At 52.6% G+C, this 15249-nt stretch overlaps 1 protein-coding gene across 1 annotated transcript in view; it reads right to left on the reverse strand.

The window, feature by feature from the left end:
- Positions 1-1650: 1650 nt before the first annotated feature.
- LGR6 (leucine rich repeat containing G protein-coupled receptor 6) overlaps positions 1651-15249 on the reverse strand; it is a 138159-nt gene continuing 124560 nt past the window's right edge. The window contains exons 13-18 of the mRNA XM_086765586.1: positions 14803-14874; positions 13100-13171; positions 12245-12370; positions 10122-10282; positions 4806-4886; positions 1651-2980 (exon numbers count right to left, since the gene is read on the reverse strand). Of these exons, the coding sequence (XP_086621712.1) occupies positions 1743-2980; positions 4806-4886; positions 10122-10282; positions 12245-12370; positions 13100-13171; positions 14803-14874 (1750 nt within the window). The 3' untranslated portion in view covers positions 1651-1742. The remainder of the gene's footprint in view (positions 2981-4805; positions 4887-10121; positions 10283-12244; positions 12371-13099; positions 13172-14802; positions 14875-15249) is intronic.

Raw genomic sequence — 15249 nt, forward strand, 5'->3', positions numbered from 1 at the left:
GTCTGTCTTTGCATGGGAGACCCTGTTATATGTTGTCCTTAAACTTTTATGCAGCAGACTCTGTCATGCTCATGAACCCAGACAGCTGAGCAGCAGATCACAGGATGTAATTTGGTGGGTCTGGTCCAGAGGGTCTGGAGAGGGACATCGGTGGTGTAATTCTGCTGCATAAAGGTGGGCGGTTTGGCTCTTCCCTGTGAAGAGGAGGAGTGGGGAGGATGGTGCCAGCTCATGTGGACACAAGGCAATTTCCCACTCCCCACGCAGGCAATACAGACAACATCCGAGCCACAGCAGCCCAGCTTGGCTGGGAGAGGCAGGCAGGCAGCCGCTGAATGAACCAAAAAGGTGCTTTTCACATGCAAGAGTTCAGAAGCCAGCCTCTGGTCAGCAACGGGTCTCATTTATTATCTCACGGGAATGAATGACATACAGCTGCAGTAATGTCAGCAGAACCAAAGCTTTGCCCAGGGCCTGAGCTCTGACCGCAGGGCTCCCTGCTGCGTCGGGCGGCAGTGGGAGGGTTTGTGATGGAGAGGATGGATTTGGGAGATCCCTGAGCTGCAGGGAGCAAATTTGAGACTGTTCCCAGTAGCCTGTGTCCTCCTGATGCCATCATCCCACAAGGCTGATTTCTGTTCCCTCCTTCTACATGAACTGCCCTTAAAATAGGGGAGGGCAAACACAGCCCCCAGAATGGCTATTCTGCGTGGGGGACATGCACCCAAGAACCAACAGCCTCTTCCAGGAGTGAGGTCTGGGGGCAGCGAGGGAGCTGGGCTCTGTTTTCACTGCGCCTGACCAGGAGCCAGGTGCCAGCAGACAGGAGTGCCCCAGGGGTGCTGCAGCATGTGAAGGTGCAGGGAGCGGTGAAGGCAGCGGCAGCCCCGTATTCCCTTGGGCGCCTTGGCCAGGCGCTGCTGAGTGACCTCGGGCAAAGCACATAGGTTTCTCCAGGGAGGTGTTTGGATTTGGCTGCCTTGGGGTTCAGAGACCCCTTGTTAGACATTGTGGGTCAGATTGAAAGACAGGCTGAGGGTCCTCAGCTCCTCGTATCAACTGAAAGTGGGGATCTTGTTCAGCTCACGAGGCTCGCAGTGGATGAAGCCGAGCCTCCCAAAACGGAGGCGGTCCGAACCTCAAATGCACACATGGATACACTGTTTTTAACCCACTTCTTCTGCTCTTCCAGTCAATGGCATGGGGCTGACACAGGCCCATGTCGAGGGGTCTGTGGGACCTGTGGGGGATCCTGGAGGACAAAGCCTGAGGTCCCTCTGGGTGGCTATGTCATTGCAGTTGGCCATTTCCATGTGTTTCTGCCACAGAGCAGCTGCTTTTGCTTACTAAGACATCTCTACCTTGAGAAGACATTCTTGGCTTCGCTGCAGGCTCCTCCTGGTTTGCGATGCTGCAGGATGATGAGGAGGAGCGTCTTCCTGACCCATCTCCTGAGCTGGTGGGGCTCTCTCCCGGGCAGTCCCTATCAGGAGAAACACTCGCACAGGGGGGATTATCTCCTCCCGCAGCCAGCCCTGAGTATCTGGAGCTCAGTCAGAGCCCTTCCAGGCGCGTGGCAGCTGGCAGAGCGGTGCCTGTTGCCCAGGCAGATATGACGGGGGTGCGGGTAGATGGGTTGTACTGGTGCTTTACATGGAGCAGCCTGCTGTCACCTTGCTGGCCACCTGGCGCTGAGGCTGTGTGTGGTGTGGGGCTGTTTGGCACGGCTACTCAGAGGAGCTTTATAAGTGAGACGTGTAGGGTGGTGTGGGCGAGGAGGGGAAGAAGGTTATCCGGAGGCTGCTGCTGGCTGGATCTCGGCTCTCTGAAGCGATCAACACCTCACTGTCATTGAGGCAGGGACAATGCTCAGAGAAGCCCCTCTCCTTCCCCCTGGTGCCCACCCTTTGCTGGCAGGGGACGAGTGTCATGGAGGGGAAGCTGTAGCTCTCAAGGATGGGGTGCACTCCCAGGGAATCAGGTGTCTCGAATATGTGGTCAATGTCGGAGAAGCTCACCAGAGCCTGAGTAGAGTCGTAAGAGCTTTTCTCCATGTCATCAACCCCATAGGACTGGGAGTAGCTCCCCTTGTCCTGGCCCTTCTGCCTCAGAAGGCGGAGATCATCTCTGAAGTGGGGGTTGAAGAGCAGGTAGAGCAAGGGGTTCAGGCAGGCGGGCAGGGGCAGGACCACAAGGAGGATGGATTTGATGACCTCTGGGGTGATGAGGAAGAGGTTGAGCGTGGAGGAGAAGGTGAGGAAGGCCACTGGGCAGTAGAGGAGGCAGTTGGTGAAGATCAGCCAGGCCACATGCTTGACCATGGCACAGTCCCAGACAGCGCTGAACTCCCCCTTCAGCAGGTTGCAGTACAATCGGATGTAGGTGCCTGTGATAGTCAGGAAGCAGAGCATGTTTGTCATCACCAAGGCCACAGTGAAGCCCAGGGTGGCGGGTTTCCCACCTGGAATGGGATACGGGAGGCAGAGAGGGGATGCTCCATATTCCCCAATGGAGAAGAGAGGCAGAACGGCAGCCACAGAGGACAGCAACAGGCAGCAAAAGGCAGCAGCCTTGACCTTCCCTAAAGAGGGTGACTTTCCATAGCCCCGCACACAGGAGACTGAAATGCTGCACTGCACGGCAGCCAACGTCAGCAGAAAGATGGCAGCCTCAGAGGCAAACACCGACAGGAATCCCGTCACCCTGCAGCCTGCACCAGTCTCCCATCTGGCGCCGTATTTGGCAAACTGGCCGTAGGTCAGGGCGTCGACAAGAGCCAGCATACCGCAGTAAACGCCGGTCAGCATGTTGGCTCCAGCTATGGAGCCGATGATGAACTTAACTGGAGAGAGGTAGCTGGGGGAGGCAAAGACAGCCAGGATGACCAGCCCGTTGCAGAACACCGAGACCAGAACGATGACCCAAACTCCCAGGCGGATGATCCAGCTCTCAAACAACTGATCACAAGGCTTGAAGGGACCTGGAAAAAGACAAATCCCAAAGTTATAGCCAGAACATACTGCTTCACTTGGTATGTTCTGGGTACATATCATGTACCAGGTCCCAGCTCTCTCCTGGCCCCGCCAGCACCCTGAATGCTGAGGGCTGGAAAGCAGCGTACAACATCGTCTGCCCTCTTCTGCAGCTGCCTCTCCGCTCTGTCCCTGCACTCCTGGGATGCCTCTGGCATGCCAACCAGGACATCCTCTCAGATCTTGTCTAGGGCAGAAACAAGGTGCAGAGAGAGGTCATATGTGAAATGTGAGAAATGGCAAACATATCAGAGCTCCTGAAATGTAAAAAGGTTGGGGCCTGGCATTGCCACCTCGTGAGCGTCTGCAGGGCAAAGCCTTTTTGCTCTCATGTCCCACCTGCCCTACGCTGTTCGATGGGGCAGAGTCTGAGCTCCAGGTAGGCCTTTGTCCAAAGGAACTCATGACCATCATGAGTATTTCTGTGAGACTCCATACCCACTGGCACTACTGGTGTCAGGCTGGCATTTGGGCCACTCTGCCATTAGCTGCTTCTCCTCATATATCCCCTGGGATCTTGGAGTTGGTGGTGTGGAGACGTGTGAGAGATGGCTGGATGCTGCCTCCTGCTCTTACATTGCCAGCCTCTGCCCTTACACTCACGACCTTGGTGAAGTGGTGTCTTGTTGTTTCTGCATGAATGACCACTGCACGGAGGGGATGGCCAAGGTGAGATGAAGTGTCAGAGCAGGAGGGAGAGACAGCAGGCAGTGAGGAAGAGACGGAGGGAGCTGGGGTGGCAGGGAAGGGACGGGGGGGTCTGGGAGGATGTCAGGAGAAAGAATGGTGGAGGATGCACAAAAGGAGAAGGGGGCGTCAAGGGAAGGTGATGGACGAATAAAAAGGGCACTGATGGTGGATGCTGTTTCCCAAAGTGGAGAGACGGTGCAATGAGCCAGAGTTGCCTCTGGGAGGGATTTGAATGTTACAGTGAGGAGCTCAGCACAACCAGAAACAGGACAGGCTAAGTTTTAGGTGGCAGAGCACGAAAGAAATCAAAGGCAACTGAGAAATCTTATTGAGCTCAATGTGGGTGGATGTCTTTGGCTGGCTTTCCTCAGAGAGCCGGCACCTCTTTACCTGGGCAGCAGGGCATGCCCTCTGCTAAAATATTATTCCTCCTTGTCTCTTTTGCAGCAAACTCAGTGGGACAACTGGTGAGAACTCCCTGCCTGCCAGTGTCCCTCAGCTGCCTGGATGGAGCCAAGGCCTCTCCAGCCTCCAGCTGCGCTTGTGTAGGACACCACTGAGCTGTGAACGAGGACAAAATCGGAAGACCTTCCTCGAGTCCCAGACAGCCTGTGCTCACTGGTGTGTTTTTGATGGAAGTAAGGAGAAACTGGCTGGGTGCAGTCCAGCACCTCCCTTCTCTCCCTTTGTCAGGAAACAGAGTAAAGTACCCCTGCAGTGCTGCAAGTATGATCAGGAGATCAAGGACATGGTCTTGTCATGAAATATTCTGGCTGGAACAAAGCAGAGTCTAAGTCCTGCAAGGGAAGAGGAACTTCTTGTGAGCCAGAGTCTGCGCGTAGGCAGAAGAGGGGGTGATACCTGGGATTCCTGGTCAGGGATACCATGCCCTCCTAGGAGAGCAGCTACATCTGAGTGGGAGAAGGAATCTCCTCACTTGTCCCCAGTTTGGCCAAATCCCAACCATTCAGGCTTCTAATCTGCACTTCTGTGAGGCACTGCAGGAGGAGTCATGGGATCCTGGGGATTTCGAGGAGCTCAAAGGATCCCAGCTGTGTTCAAAGTGTTTCCCTGGCTGCTCACCGGGGCTTGGCGTGCACTGAATAGTGGGGTGCAGCTTTGATTCCTCAAGGTCCAGCTGGAGGTCATCTGCATCTAGGTCATCTGGGGAGAAAACAATGAGAAATGGTGCTCAGAGAAGAACGAGCAGGGCCATCAGGGCTAGCTGGGCCAGAAGCTTTTCCCACTGCCTGTCCTCAAAACAGATCTTCCCAGCCAGTTCCCAGCCCACAAGTTCAAAGTAGCTGCTGGTGTCTGGTTTGTCCCCTGCAGTCACTGCTGTAGAGGGAGAAGGTCTTATAAGCATTGGTGGGTTGCAATGTGGCCAACCCCTATGTTTTTAGGTTACTCCCAACATCTGAATTGTAAGAGCCCCAGATCCCAGAGCTGTGTGACTGCCGAGCCCTCCTCCCAGCACGCTTTATTAAAAATAAAGAAATGCTCTAGCCTGTGTGGTTACAGACAACAAAGCCTTCAAATGCATTTTCTAAATGGGAGCTTTCTGGGCAGGCTTTGTCCAGTTCATCAACAAGGACTTTGGAGCTTTGTTCAAGAGCCATTAGTCCCTACTTGCAGCGTAAATTCTTCATCAACAGCCACCACCACCACCACCAAACGGCTCAGAAGCAAAAAGACAAGACAACCCAATATTTATTGCTTCATTTTATGTCCCATGATTTCTTGGGACTGTGGTGCCCTGTTTGTAACCCTGGAGGCTCCCAATCCTGGGTTTGCTTAAAGGCAGACCGACTACCCATGCCTGCAGACTTTGGATCCATGGGGTTTGTGCGACCGGGCTGCACTGCCCTTGGAGCCCAGCCTGCTGGGCCAGCATCCCCATCACGCTGGCAGCTGCACCCTGAGCCAGGCTTGGGCTGTCGGAGGGTCAGGAAGAGACTCCTTGGCTGAAGGAGAAGCTGCTGGAAGAGAAGGGGGTCTGACACCTCAGCTGTGTTTTCGATGGTCTGTAGGTGTAAGCCATCATCAAGGAGCATGGCATCCTCTTAATCTAATCCAAGACATGCTTTTCTGCTTTGTCCCTGTTTGTTCTCAAACTGCTGCTGATTCACAGTGCTGGGACACAGTGAGGACAGCTGCTGTCCCACTGCACCGTTCCCACCCCTGGCACCAGCACGGCCTTCTGCTTCCACTGGAGATCTTTGGATGGTTTTCTGTGGGCAGGAGGAAGGGGAAAGGACACGGGTTTTGCTTGCTGCAGCCCAATATCCAGCGAGCTGGATCTGTGGCTGTGGGATGAACCTCGCTTGGATGATATGGACTGATGCTGGTGGCCAGGTGTGTGCTGGCAGCTCAGACATGGGCCAGGAAGGTGAGTGCTGAAGATATGGCTAACCCAAGTGGGATTTGGTTGCCTAATCTGTTTAGAAATGGTCCCTCTCATGAGGCCTGCTCCTTGCCTGTTTGAAAGTATGACTGGGATTATTTGATTAAAGAATGATGACAAACAACGTGCTATCTTTAGTGTCTCCTGACAAGCATTGTGGCTTTCTCAAATTCAGTGAGCTTTGGAAAAAAATGCCATTTTAAAAATCTGTCTGTATAAGAGCTGAAATATTACTGCTGCTTCGGAGTCTGGCAAGAAAACACTCACAAGTGGGATGGAAAAATATTTCCTCCTTGTATTTTATAGTCTTATAAATCCCCAGTGTCTTTTCCATCCGCAGCGCGAAGGCTGTGATGTGCAGTCACGACACTCAACTCAATGCAGAGACTTGCACTTTCTGTGCCCCCCTGCCATCAAACCGTAGCATTAAAGCGTAATCTGCCCCTGTTCCTCTTGTCTTCAAAGGGCCAGAACGCACAAAGGCTGGTTTTCAGCACAGGTTAAACATTTGCATGAAGTGAAGGAGCGATCCTTTGTTTTGCCTGGACTACTGAGCTAGCTGTGAATCGCAAAGCAATCTTTGGCCAGCACAGCGGGATTCAAAGCAGAAAATGTACCTCTCTGCTGGAAATCTGTGCTTCTCCCTGGCCTGGGAACTGCAGAGAAAAGAAAATGGCTGTTGTGTTCTAGCAAGGCAGACTGCATTGTTTCTGAAGTAGCCCTTGTTTATTTGAATTTCGTTAAGGTGCCTCCACTTTCTGAGGCCTTATGGAAAAACCCCACTTTGCTAGTAGTGCCCTTTCCATGGAAAATGGTTCCCAGCCGGCTGCACCAACATGGAAGTGGGAGGAAGAGGAGGAAAATTGCTGGAGAAGGGGTAGAACAAAAACCACTGGGCTGGATGCTTGTTCCCCTTCCGTCTTGTCTGCCGTAGCCGGGGCAGTCGCAGGTAATTAATTATCTGCAGTCGCAGGTAATTGCTCTTCCCTCAGAGTGAGGGCATGGGTGGCTGCAAGGAGCCTGGGCAGGGGCTTTTTGGGGAACTCGAGCAGCCTTCTTGAACGACAGAAACGGGAAAAGTGTAACTCTAAGCAACATCCAAGGTTTGCTGGATGGTTGCAAAAGTTACTTAGCTTTACAAGCTAATAGAGGTGCTGGACGGCGTAAAGCAGTCCTGTTCTCGAGGATAACCACACAAGTGTTTTCTCTTCTCACTTTCTATGGCTTTATTCTGTTATTGCAAACATATGCTTGTAAGTAAATATATCCCTTTCTATCCTCAAACCAGTGGTCCCGAAGGGGAGTGCTGGGACTGTGACGGAATGCCCCGTGGCAATGGGAGTCCTTGCACTTTGCCTGCCCTCCCTCTGCAGCCAGTTTTGGGATGGTGCTGGGAGCGGCTGCTGGGGAGCGTTGGGTGGATGTCCTGTGTGACGAGCCCCTGAGCCATCTTTGGGCTGCTGCCCAGCCAGACGGGACAGGCTTGGGGCAGGGGGCACCTGCTAAACGCCACCAATTATAATCCAAAGAGGCATATCCCAAGCATCAAAAATTTTGGAAATGGGATCTTAACTATCTGTCGTGACAAGGTGACAGGGTGATGAGACGTGCACTAACCACACGCCTTTGGGCCTCGCGTGGCCATTATTCAGGTGTGAATGGACATGCTTGGGTGGTGTTCAGGGGTTCCTAGGCATCTGGGACCCTGGGAGGATGGGAAAGAGCTGAGCTGGCCCCGGGGTCCATGGCACCACGAGCACTCTGTGGCTGGAGTCACAGGTCCCTTGGGCGCTGGGCTCGGCCGAGGGATGGGTGCTGGACACGGGAGCGGGACACGCTGCAGGAGGCAGCATGGCCTGGTGACTGGAGCAGGGATGTGCCGCTGGGGACCCATTTCTCACCCTCACACGGCTGCCTGGGACAGGTCACCTTTCACCACCGGGCTGTGAGGTTCTGTGGACTTCTTTGTAAAGGGCTCCTCTGTCCCTCGCCGGAGGCACTACGCAAGGCTGAGAGGACATGGCCATCTGGAAGCGTGCCCCGTCCCTCTCACAAGTTCTCCCACATCATCCAAGCGCCCTGACAAGCCTGGCTGTACACTGCAGGGACAGAGCCCCGAGTTATTTTCTCCTAACGAGACCACTATATCTCTTGCATGGAAGGAATGTTTGGGAGCTTTTTTCCTCTTTAATGAGGAAGTGTTACAAGATTTATATAACACAGCTAAATGCCACTGGTGGCTGTCTGAAAGGAAGCACTGGGAACAGAAATAAAGCAGCAATTAATGAAGTAAAATAGCAATATCAGAAAACCCTCATTGTCAAGAATAAACCATGCCTTGCTGAATGGTAAGGAGAGCCATCTGCAAAAGCTGCACGTAGGAAGGAAGGACGTTCTTGTGCATTTCACATTTGCACCTCTGCGGTTTGATATTTCAAGGCAAACCCAGTGCTTTAGCATCTGAAAATGTGAGCCTTTATGAGCTGCTAATAATCTCATCTGGCACATATTGGAATCAGCCAGCATTCCCCTCTGGTCCTGGTATCTGAGGAACACACGTATAATCCATCAGGCTGAGACTGGCTGGGAGGCCGGAGAGCCTGTGGTAGGTACTGGTCTGCTGATGGCCAGGAGAGAGTATCCTTTGAGACACCAAATGCTTTGGTGCCCAGCGAGAGCAGGTCTGTAAGCAGCACTACGGGCCCTAGCTGCAAACCAGGTCTTTCCGCAGATGCTGTAATTCGCTCCGCAAACACCTCGACTATATGCACAAGGACTGTTAAATACGGGCTGCATTAATGGTGGAAAAACTGACCCAGCTGAGAAGAAATTCCTGCAGCAATGACCGTAACATATGGCTCCTCTGTGCTGTCTGTCCAGTGTAACCACCCAGTCTACCGTGCTTCCAGGAGCCGCATCGTGCTGGTAGGAATCACTCTTGCTAGCCTCTGGCTGCACTTTTACATTGCTAAAGCTTATTCTTAGTCCTGACTGTGTCCTGAAACGCTGTCTCCACTCTCCAGCAGTTACAGAGGAAGCAAAGGGGCTCGTGCTTTTCTTCACGTTATTCCGAGATTCCCTTGCAAAGGGATCACACCAGCTTTCCGCCTGTTGTGCCGTGAGTCCGCAGGTGCAGGCGGCGTGCTTTGCATGCTCCTCTGCATGCATCTGTCCAACGGATTTCGTAGAGGTGTATGCAGAAGTGCATTGTGGAGCACAGAATAAATTGACTCTTGAACAGAATGAGCTGCTCACCTTTAACTGCGGAGCCACTTCTGCCCTTCATACGCTAGCCCCTGTCCCTGTGCTCCCATCGTGGAGCCATAGAACCACGGAGAGGTTTGGGTGAGAAGGGACCTTTAAAGCTCATCCAGTCCAACCCCCCTGCAGTGAGCAGGGACATCTTCAACTAGAAAATAGATTATATTCCCCAAACTTGTCCTTTTCTTCATATTTAACCCTGACCTTCACTGTAGCATCAGGGTAGGTGCACAAAAGTAGCAGACACATCTCCCTACCTCCAGCCTACTGCACGTTCCAGTTCTCTGAGTTCATTCTCTTACTCAGATTAATCCTTCAACATCCTCTGCATGTTGTAGCAACAAAGACTGATGTTCTGCCAAAGGCTCTGTACTGCCCAGACTCTAATGTCCCATGTAACCCCAGCCACCTTTCAGTGGCCTGGGTGGCCTGCCTCTATAGTCAGCAAGGCCACATTAGCAACGGCGTCCATGCTGCTGCGGACTGCCAGAGCTTTCTGTTAGATTGTGAAGGTTTGGATGGACCAGATCAGCTCTTTCTCCAATCGGTGACACCAACTGAGGCCCATTCAAGTAACTGGCCACTAGAGCTGGAGAAGGATCAGTCTGCCTTCCCTGAGGCAGGTCTTACTCCATGGCGGGCCATGGGACCACTCCTGCAAATGCAGGATCGCATCCTAGCTCACAGCATGGCCCTGCCCATGGACTGATCGCCGTTCAGCCCAGTTTACTTACAGTGATTATCAGCATGACCTGGAAACAATTCCATGGTCCTCTTGTGGGGATCCTCCTCCTCGGGGCTCATGTCTTCTGCCTCCCATTGGTTGGACATCTTGAAGAAGCTGCCGCAGCTTCCATAGCCACAGCACTGGTAGGCGTAAGGTACCTCGAGGACCCTGCAAAGGGGGAAAGCATCACCGCCATGACCTGACTCGCCATTGCTTTGCGCTTTTAGCTTAATTTCCACATGTGACAAAAGCCAGTCTGTCAGGTGATGGTTACATTGGATCGGGACTTTGTTCTGGTGGAGGACTCCATGTAGGAGAGAGTGTGGACCCAAATCACCCCACAGTGTCTCTGCACTGCCCCACTTTTGGTGCCTAAGACACAGTCTGTCCATAGGATATTGAGACAATACTGATTTTCTGACCAACCCTTACAGCATCCTTTCTTTTGTTGAAGGTGAGAAGCTTCTTGAGAGCTCAAGCAAGTGCAAGGTCCCCCTTGCTTGTTGCTGAAGGTCAGAGCGGCACCTCCAACCTCCAGTTCCATGAGCGTGGCTCTCCCCTGCCAGCTCAGGCAGGGAAATCTCAGGTCTCTCAAGTGTAACAAGTTATTTTAATAGTTCTGATTTCTACTTGAAAGTAGAATTGTTGGTTGTTAATTATAGCATATATTACAAGGTTAATTAAACAGCAGCTGAACATCATCTGGGTTAAATACCAGACAGCAGCTGCATTTTCTTCAAAGACAGCAAACTCCTGCCTCTTTGCTGGAAGTCAGGAAGACTGCTGATGAAGGCAAAGGAACTTCAGGTTTTCCAGACAATTAAGGTCTTCTGACAAGATCAGTAAATATGATGAAACTCTATATTCTAAAAATATGCTTTTGTTTTAAGTTCCCAAACATTTCTGGCTGAGCCCCGGGAGGCTATGGAAACTCTGTATACAAGCTTGCTTCCTGTTACGAGCTCCAAATTAAATGACGTTATTGAAAGGTGGTAGAGAGGTACAGATCCTCCCAAAATGGTGAAGAACTGCTCTCAGATGGTTCCTCCAAACATGTGCTCCAAGAATAAGACTACTTAATGGCAGTACCCCCAGATTTGGGAAATGTTACTGAGTCCATCACCTGGTGTGGTTCAATGAACCACTCCTGCAGACTCAGTCTCTCTGGTACAAATCTAAACCAGCTCCACAGATGTCAATGGGATTAGTTTAGAGGAGGAACATCCCTGAAAGTGCTGAACGTCACCCGCTCTGCACAAGGGACTGCCAGCTTGGATGTGGAAAGCCCTCCAGAAGCTTCTGGGATCCCCTGCTGTTTGGAAACCAGTTATGCAGCAGATCCCAGCTATGAGGAGTCAAAAAAGTCGGAAGAGAAGGCCCTGCAGGCACCAGTGCTGAGGCAGACCAAAGTGACAGCTCCGCACTTTGCATTGAGCCTGAGCCCAGTGTTGGTGCAGTGGTCTGTGACCCCAAGCAGTGTGTGTCTAAATTTGAGAAGCTCCAGCCTTGGGAACCTATACGGAGTGAGTGGGAGTATCAACTCATGCATCCTTGGCTCCAAGGGAACTACCTGGGAGACCCAAGCAAAAGATGGCTTCACCTCAGGGGAATCTGAGTCATCTGGACCATGGGACCCTCCGCCTGAGGGCAGGTGCCATGCTGGAGACCCACCACCGAGGGAGGGTGAGGAGAGCCAGAGCCTGCAGTGCAGCACTGTGCTCCGAGCCTTTTGTAGCCTTGTCTTACTCAGCTTGACCCTCAGGCTCCTCATTAATCCATAGCAGACAAGACACGGCCACACAAACAGAGTTTACTGAAGGAAAGCTGGATGTCATTAGCTAGGACTGGCTTCTGGGAATGTTTTCCATTGAGAGGAGCCCTGAGCTGGGCCCGCTCCATGCTTTCCACTTGTGTGTGTGTTTGGAGTGAGGGCAGTGGGCCCGGGAGCGCATCACCGCTCTCCCATGGAATATTTGAGGCACGTTAGCAGCAGATGAAGCTTCCTCAACCTATTGGCCTGAAAGGATGGAGGAAAGCATGAGATAAACAAGGAAAATGGGAGGCTGATTGCTGTAAGCAAATACAGGCTGTGCTGAGCACCAGCAGTGAAAGAGCCAACACCACCAGTACCTCATTTTGGGGAAGCTCTCCTTGGTGAAGGGCTCGGAGAGAGCGGGGTTGCCTTGTAGCTTCAGATGGGTCAGTCCACCCAGACCATCCAGAGGCAGCGTGACCAGCTGGTTATCAGTCAAGTCCCTGATGAAGGAAAGCAGAGAGGGAGACTGCGGTCAGGGTTTTGCTGCTAGTGGCATCTCAGCCAAGCAGAGGCTTGGAGAGCCATGCTGCCTGCCTTGATTGCTCCCTCAAATGTGATGCTGAAATGGGGCTGGGTGCTGCAGGGGGACCAGGATCTCTGGAGATAAACGGATTGATACTGCAGTCCCTGGGGAAAATGAGGGGCAGGGATTAATGCCCATGCTGAAAGCTCTGGGTAGTGTCTACCTCCCTGTGCACATATCTGCCCCATCCATCTCGTCCCCCACCACTTGCCCCCTGATAGTTCCGCTACGACTGCAGCTCCCAGCCCATAAAATACCCAAGAGTCTCAGTGAGGGACCTGGGGGCTGGGGACCCCTCCAGAGCCAGCAAAGATGGTCTGCAGTGACTCTTGCTGAAATGGGCTAGCATGCTGATCCGTCAAGGCACCTAAGGCAGGTGTGAAAGCATCCGAAAGTGGACGTTTCAGTGTTCAGGGTGAGAGCGTCTTGAAGATGGCCCCTCTGCACTTTCATCATCCCTTTAGTATTGATAGGAAACCTTGGGATTTGGTCTGCCCATGTCGGTCAGTGCTGAGACATGCACCTCAGCACTGCAGCCTTCTGATCTCTAAATGCCAGGTGTCCTAGGAGCTTGGGGAGCCAACCTGAGGTCCCCAGACACCTGCTGTCTGTGCCCCACTGTGAAAGAAATATCACTGCAACTTACAGCTTGGTGAGCGAGTGCAGGGTCACAAAGGCTTCAGGGTGAATAAACTGGATGTAGTTCCAGCTCAGGTCTCTGCAAGGCAAGGACATGCCAGTAAGAGGGGTGCAGAGCAGGGCAGTGAAGCTGCTGACACTGGCCTGGCCAAGGGGTTCACCGTGAGCAAACGCAGGATCAGTAGCCCTTGGCTGGCAGCAAGTGCTGTCTCTGCAGCTCCCTGGAGGCAAATACGTTTGGGTCTATATGTGAGTGGTTTCTAACGGAGGGCATGAGAGTTTGCCTCACAGGAGCTCTTCTACTGAGACCAATGGGGAAGGTTCCTTTTGGGCTCATTTCTGTAAATGTGGAGCTTTAATGCTAAGGTGCTAAACCTCAGAGCATTAGACAGGTTATGCCTTAGTTCCAGAGCGTCCTTGATGTGGTCACGCTACTGGGTGCCCAGTCAAGGGCCAACAGCGCCAGGAGCTGTGTGGAAGGTGAACCAAGTTTTTGCATGTTTCCTGTCACATACAGTTGGCTTGGTTTTGGGGAGGATTCATTGAGGCTCCTCAGTAAACTCTGCTTCTGTCTGAGCCAGAGGGCTCCTCTCACTGTCATCAGCAGAGAGGAACCTGCACATCAAGAAGCATTTCTTCTCCTAAGGCTAACTACACGAGCGATCTCCTACATACATCTACATCTCTCCAGCTCTGAAGGGAGCCAGGGATGCCTGCCCAGATGTGTGCGGCTCACTTCAGATGGCTAAAATTGGGTGAGTTGTATCCTTCCCACAGGGACCCAGAACATACCCAAAGGCAAATGCGAGAGCTTCTACGCTCAGCTGTACGGCTGTGTGACTACAGCGTGGCAGCAGCATGCTCGTATTTGCATGCCTGTCTGTAGCGCTACATGTAATACGTGAGTGTTCCTGTGCGGTTACAAACACGGTGTACGTGACGCTCGTGGGATCTCTAGGAGTGCTGGACTATTAAATGACACTCAAATTGCCACACCATGGGCTGCTATGCGATTCAGTTCGCTTCCTAACAGAACAGTAAATAAAGACCATGAGCACTTGGAGGGCTCTTCCCACATGTCACAGGGAGAATCGTGCCCTGCGGAGCCTCACTAGCTTCTCAAAGGTGCCGAGCACTTTTAAGTGGGCTGTCTACTGCAAGACATACGTGTATGACATGTGCATGCCTCTGCGCCCTTAACACATCTAATACGTGCTTTTGAGTTGAGACAGTCCCAAATCAAATGGGTTGTTCTGCACGGGTGTTCCATGAGTGCACAGCCCAGGCCTGGTGTGTGTAAGGAAAGGGGTGCTGGAGCTCGTGCACGTCGAGAACATCGAGGTAAATCCCTGCCACCAGTCCACATCTTCATGGGCATTTAGGAGGCAGGTGTCCGTGCTGTGTGCTGGGCAATGTATGAGTTGCAGTCTGTGGTCAGAGCAGGTGGTGTGGAGCGTCCGCACGCCTGGCAGGGAATGAGGTTATTTACAGGGGCTGTCTGCATGCAGGAGGAAAGCCGGGGAGAAGGTTTGTGCCCTGTTCTTTTGTAAGGGGAAGTGGAAGAGGGACTGCGCTCCAGTCCCTCTTTGCTCCTCCCAGCGAAGGGAGAGGGAATGGGGTTGGGAAACTCCAGATCAGTCTGGCTGGTGCTCACAGCTCCCCTTCCCCCAGCAAAAAGCCCAGTCATTCCCCCTGCCAGACAAGACTTACATGGAGCGCAGGGCCATGAGCTGGACAAAGGTGTCTGCTCTGATTTCATGGATCCTGTTGTGCTGGAGACCACTGAAAAAAACAGAAACTGGTCTGAGAAAACTGAAGGCAGCATTCATACTTTGTAGGGATCGTTGCCCCATGGCAGCAGACATAAACTGTCACAGTGGAAGTTGTCATTCGAGCTTGGGAGACCTCCCCTTATTTCAAGGCGTAAACAGGATGAGCAACGAAACAGCTCAAAGCCCCTGTCTCCTGTGGGCAGCTGCAGGGCTCAGACAGCCTCTCCTCCTGATGCCATCATGGCACGGTAAAGTGCTGTTGATGAGGGTGGTCAGAGGTGCCCCATTATCTCTAAAGCCTACTCTGCTCCACTGAGCCTGCCAACGCTTGGTCCAGAGCAAAAGAGGAGGGCTTGGAAGCTTTGTCAGCAAACAGCTCTGTGTG

The sequence above is a fragment of the Chlamydotis macqueenii genome, chromosome 23 (assembly GCF_036417535.1).
Source record: "Chlamydotis macqueenii isolate bChlMac1 chromosome 23, bChlMac1.mat, whole genome shotgun sequence".
NCBI classification, from domain to species: Eukaryota; Metazoa; Chordata; class Aves; order Otidiformes; family Otididae; genus Chlamydotis; species Chlamydotis macqueenii.